Genomic DNA, 4,287 nt, shown 5'->3' with positions numbered 1-4,287 from the left:
AAAACTGACCTTTTCCAGTCCTGTGGCCACTGCTGAGTTTTCCAAATTTGCTGGCATATTGAATGCAGCACTTTCACTGCATCATCTTTCAGGATTTGAAACAGCTCACCTGGAATTCCATCACCTCCACTAGTTTTGTTCGTAGTGATGCTTTCTAAGGCCCACTTGGCTTTGCATTCCAGGATGTCTGACTCTAGGTGAATGATCACACCATCGTGGTTATCTGGGTCATGAAGATGTTTTTGTATAGTTCTTCTGTGTATTCTTGCCACCTCTTCTTAATATCTTCTGCTTCTGTTAGGTCCATACCATTTCTGTCCTTTATCGAGCCCATCTTTGCATGAAATGTTCCCTTGGTATCTCTAATTTTCTTGAAGAGATCTTTAGACTTTCCCATTCTGTTGTTTTCTTCTATTTCTTTCATTGATTGCTGAGGAAGGCTTTCTTATCTCTTCTTGCTATTCTTTGGAACTCTGCATTCAGATGCTTATATCTTTCCTTTTCTCCTTTGCTTTTCGCTTCTCTTCTTTTCACAGCTATTTGTAAGGCCTCCCCAGACAGACATTTTGCTTTTTTGCATTTCTTTTCCATGGGGATGTTTTGTTGTTTTTTTTAAATGACTTAAGATAACATGACTATTTAATGAAAATTTAGCATATAACATCTGACTTTTATCCTATGGACAAATCAGAAAAAAATACAATAATTCTTTTACCCATTACTTTCTACAAAATCAGACAAAATGATTTTATAAGCAGTATTTTAATAAAAACAGCAATTTTATTTCAAACAAATATATTATCATCGTATTCCTTTATCCTATATATATTTAATTGGCAAACTTACTAGATTACAGAAATCAGTAAAAATCCAATCCATGATGCTTCAGTTGCTTAGATCAATCATATTACATTTGCAATTCATTGTTCTTATGTTAGAAGCCTGATTATCAGTTCCCATTAAAATGCTATGCCCTACTCCTTGTCCCAATAAATGTGACTAGTCTCTGCACAAGGCTAAGTAACAATGTGTATAATACTCTTGAACATTCACACATGATTCATCAAGCACACAGATCCCAGCTCCTAAGACAAGGTCATCAAAGGGCAAGCAGCTCTCCTAGTTCTCTTGTTCCTCATAGTGAGCATAGCCACTGGCATAGGTCTTTCCTAAATTCAAATTAGTAAACAAATCTGATGAGTCAGCATCTGAATCTTTTCCACCTTCATCTTCTTCCTCTTCATCATCCTCTGTTTCATACTCATCTTCTTCCTCATCATGGTAGGTAGCACCAGCATGTTTATCAGATGCAAGGTTCTTCCAATAGGCATCATACCCAGAAGCTCCATCTCCCTCTTCACCTCCAGTTTGCATGCCAAATTTCAGGGAACGTGTTGACATGCTAAGATCCTTAGTTTCCTGAGTTTCATGTCCACATTTAGGGCAGGGAGGCTGTTTTCCTTTTTCTTGCTTAAACACCTTGCTCCTTGTATGATCATCACAGAAACAAGCCTTACAACAGAGACGGGAATGCTGACCAAGCCTATTACATGAAACACATTTAAATGTTTCTGCTTCTAAAACCTGGCAGCTGGCTTGATGTTCAAACTGATCATCTTCACAGAGAAAGTTATGGCAAAAAGAACAACTGAAAATTCTGCCTCCGTGGTCCCACACACCCCGTTCACATTCCACACACTCAGCATTGGTAAGCGGGCAGGCACAGGCGTGTGTGCTGAGACACTTCCTACCATGACAGACCCAAGCTTCGCAAAAGTCACATATTGCACCCACCATGGCAAGGCCAGTACTGTAGACACCAGCATGCTTTATGACACAGTCCAAAGACTTCATCATGCACTTTGTTTTCCCACACTGTGCACAAATTGGTAACTTCTGTACAGAATTACAAAAGTAGCAAAATGCTTTATTCTTCTGCCGCCTCTGACACTTGTCACATTCCAAAGTCTAGCCCTCACTGCATATATTTATGGATGAGTCGTGTCTTCCTTTGTCTTCCTTCTCTTCTCTAGAAATGACCCATTGACGCATTGCATGGATGTTTAGCTAAATCTATGGTGCTTCTTGATGCTCTTAGTTGTTTTTCCCGTTCCCGGCGGTTCTCTGCCTTCTTCCTTGCACCAGTCTTTTTTTTAGGCATTTTCCCTTCTTTAGATACTGGGAGCCGGACCGGACGTCCTTTGACATCACCCCATGGGGATGGTCTTGATCCCTGTCTCCTGTAGAATGTCAGGAACCTCCTTCCATAGTTCATCAGGCACTCAATCTATCAGATCTAGTCCCTTAAATCTATTTCTCACTTCCACTGTATAATCATAAGGGATTTGATTTAGGTCATATCTGAATGGTCTAGGTCCAAGCCAGGCTTCAGCAATATGTGAACAGTGAACGTCCTGATGTTCAAGCTGGTTTTAGAAAAGGCAGAGGAACCAGAGATCAAATTGCCAACATCTGCTGCATCATGGAAAAAGCAAGAGAGTTCCAGAAAAACACCTATTTCTGCTTTATTGACTATGCCAAAGCCTTTGACTGTGTGGATCACAATGAACTGTGGAAAATTCTGAAAGAGATGGGAGTACCAGTCCACCTGATCTGCCTCCTGAGAAATCTGTATGCAGGTCAGGAAGCAACAGTTAGAACTGGACATGGAACAACAGACTGGTTCCAAATAGGAAAAGGAGTACGTCAAGGCTGTATATTGTCACCCTGTTTATTTAACTTACAGGCAGAGTACATCATGAGAAACGCTGGACTGGAAGAAACACAAGCTGGAATCAAGATTGCCAGGAGAAATATCAGTAACCTCAGATATGTAGATGACCCCACCCTTATGGCAGAAAGTGAAGAGGAACTAAAAAGCCTCTTGATGAAGCTGAAAGTGGAGAGTGAAAAGGTTGACTTAAAGCTCAACATTCAGAAAACGAAGATCATGGCGTCTGGTCCCATCACTTCATGGAAAATAGATGGGGAAACAGTGGAAACAGTGTCAGACTATATCTTTTTGGGCTCCAAAATCACTGCAGATGGTGACTGCAGCCATGAAATTAAAAGACGCTTGCTCCTTGGAAGGAAAGTTATGACCAACCTAGATAGCATATTCAAAAGCAGAGACATTACTTTGCCAAGAAAGGTCCATCTAGTCAAGGCTATGGTTTTTCCTGTGGTCATGTATGGATGTGAGAGTTGGACTGCGAAGAAAGCTGAGCACCGAAGAATTGATGCTTTTGAACTGTGGTGCTGGAGAAGACTCTTGAGAGTCCTTTGGACTGCAAGGAGATCCAACCAGTCCATTCTAAAGGAGATCAGTCCTGGGATTTCTTTGGAGGGAATGATGCTGAAGCTGAAACTCCAGTACTTTGGCCACCTCATGGAAAGAGTTGACTCATTGGAAAAGACTCTGATTCTGGGAGGGATTGGGGGCAGGAGGAGAAGGGGATGACAGAGGATGAGATGGCTGGATGGCATCACTGACTCGATGGACATGAGTCAGTGAACTCCAGGAGTTGCTGATGGACAGGGAGGCCTGGCATGCTGCAATTCATGGGGTCGCAAAGAGTTGGACAAGTTGAGCAACTGATCTGATCTGAATGGTCTAGTGGTTTTCCCTACTTTCTTCAATTTAAGTCTGAATTTGGTAATAAGGAGTTCATGATCTGAGCCACAGTCAGCTCCTGGTCTTGTTTTTGTTGACTGTATAGAGCTTCTCCATCTTTAGCTGCAAAGAATATAATCAATCTGATTTTGGTGTTGACCATCTGGTGATGTCCATGTGTAGAGTCTTCTCTTTTGTTGTTGGAAGAGGGTGTTTGCTATGACCAGTGCATTTTCTTGGCAAAACTCTATAGTCTTTGCCCTGCTTCATTCCGTATTACAAGGCCAAATTTGCCTGTTACTCCAGGTGTTTCTTTACTTCCTACTTTTGCATTCCAGTCCCCTATAATGAAAAGGACATCTTTTTTGGGTGTTAGTTCTAAAAGGTCTTGTAGGTCTTCATAGAACCATTCAACTTCAGCTTCTTCAGCATTACTGGTTGGGGCATAGACTTGCTTTACTGCAATATTGAATGGTTTGCCTTGGAAACGAACAGAAATCATTCTGTCATTTTTGAGATTGCATCCAAGTACTGCATTTCGGACTCTATTGTTGACCACGATGGCTACTCCATTTCTTCTGAGGGATTCCTGCCCACAGTAATAGATATAATGGTCGTCTGAGTTAAATTCACCCATTCCAGTCCATTTTAGTTCGCTGATTCCTAGAATGTCG

At 41.4% G+C, this 4,287-nt stretch overlaps 1 protein-coding gene across 1 annotated transcript; it reads right to left on the bottom strand.

The window, feature by feature from the left end:
* Positions 1-1,119: 1,119 nt before the first annotated feature.
* Positions 1,120-2,174, bottom strand: LOC104997311 (zinc finger protein 330-like). The gene is made up of 2 exons (XM_010851981.1): positions 2,041-2,174; positions 1,120-1,961 (listed from the first exon to the last, which is right to left on the bottom strand). Exons 1-2 carry the CDS (start codon positions 2,159-2,161, stop codon positions 1,120-1,122), a joined length of 963 nt encoding a protein of 320 aa, XP_010850283.1. The 5' UTR covers positions 2,162-2,174.
* Between the last annotated feature and the right edge of the window lie 2,113 nt (positions 2,175-4,287).

Source organism: Bison bison, unplaced genomic scaffold (assembly GCF_000754665.1).
Source record: "Bison bison bison isolate TAMUID 2011002044 unplaced genomic scaffold, Bison_UMD1.0 scf7180017864305, whole genome shotgun sequence".
In the NCBI taxonomy this organism is placed as follows: Eukaryota; Metazoa; Chordata; class Mammalia; order Artiodactyla; family Bovidae; genus Bison; species Bison bison.
This window is presented reverse-complemented; position numbering and strand designations above follow the sequence as displayed.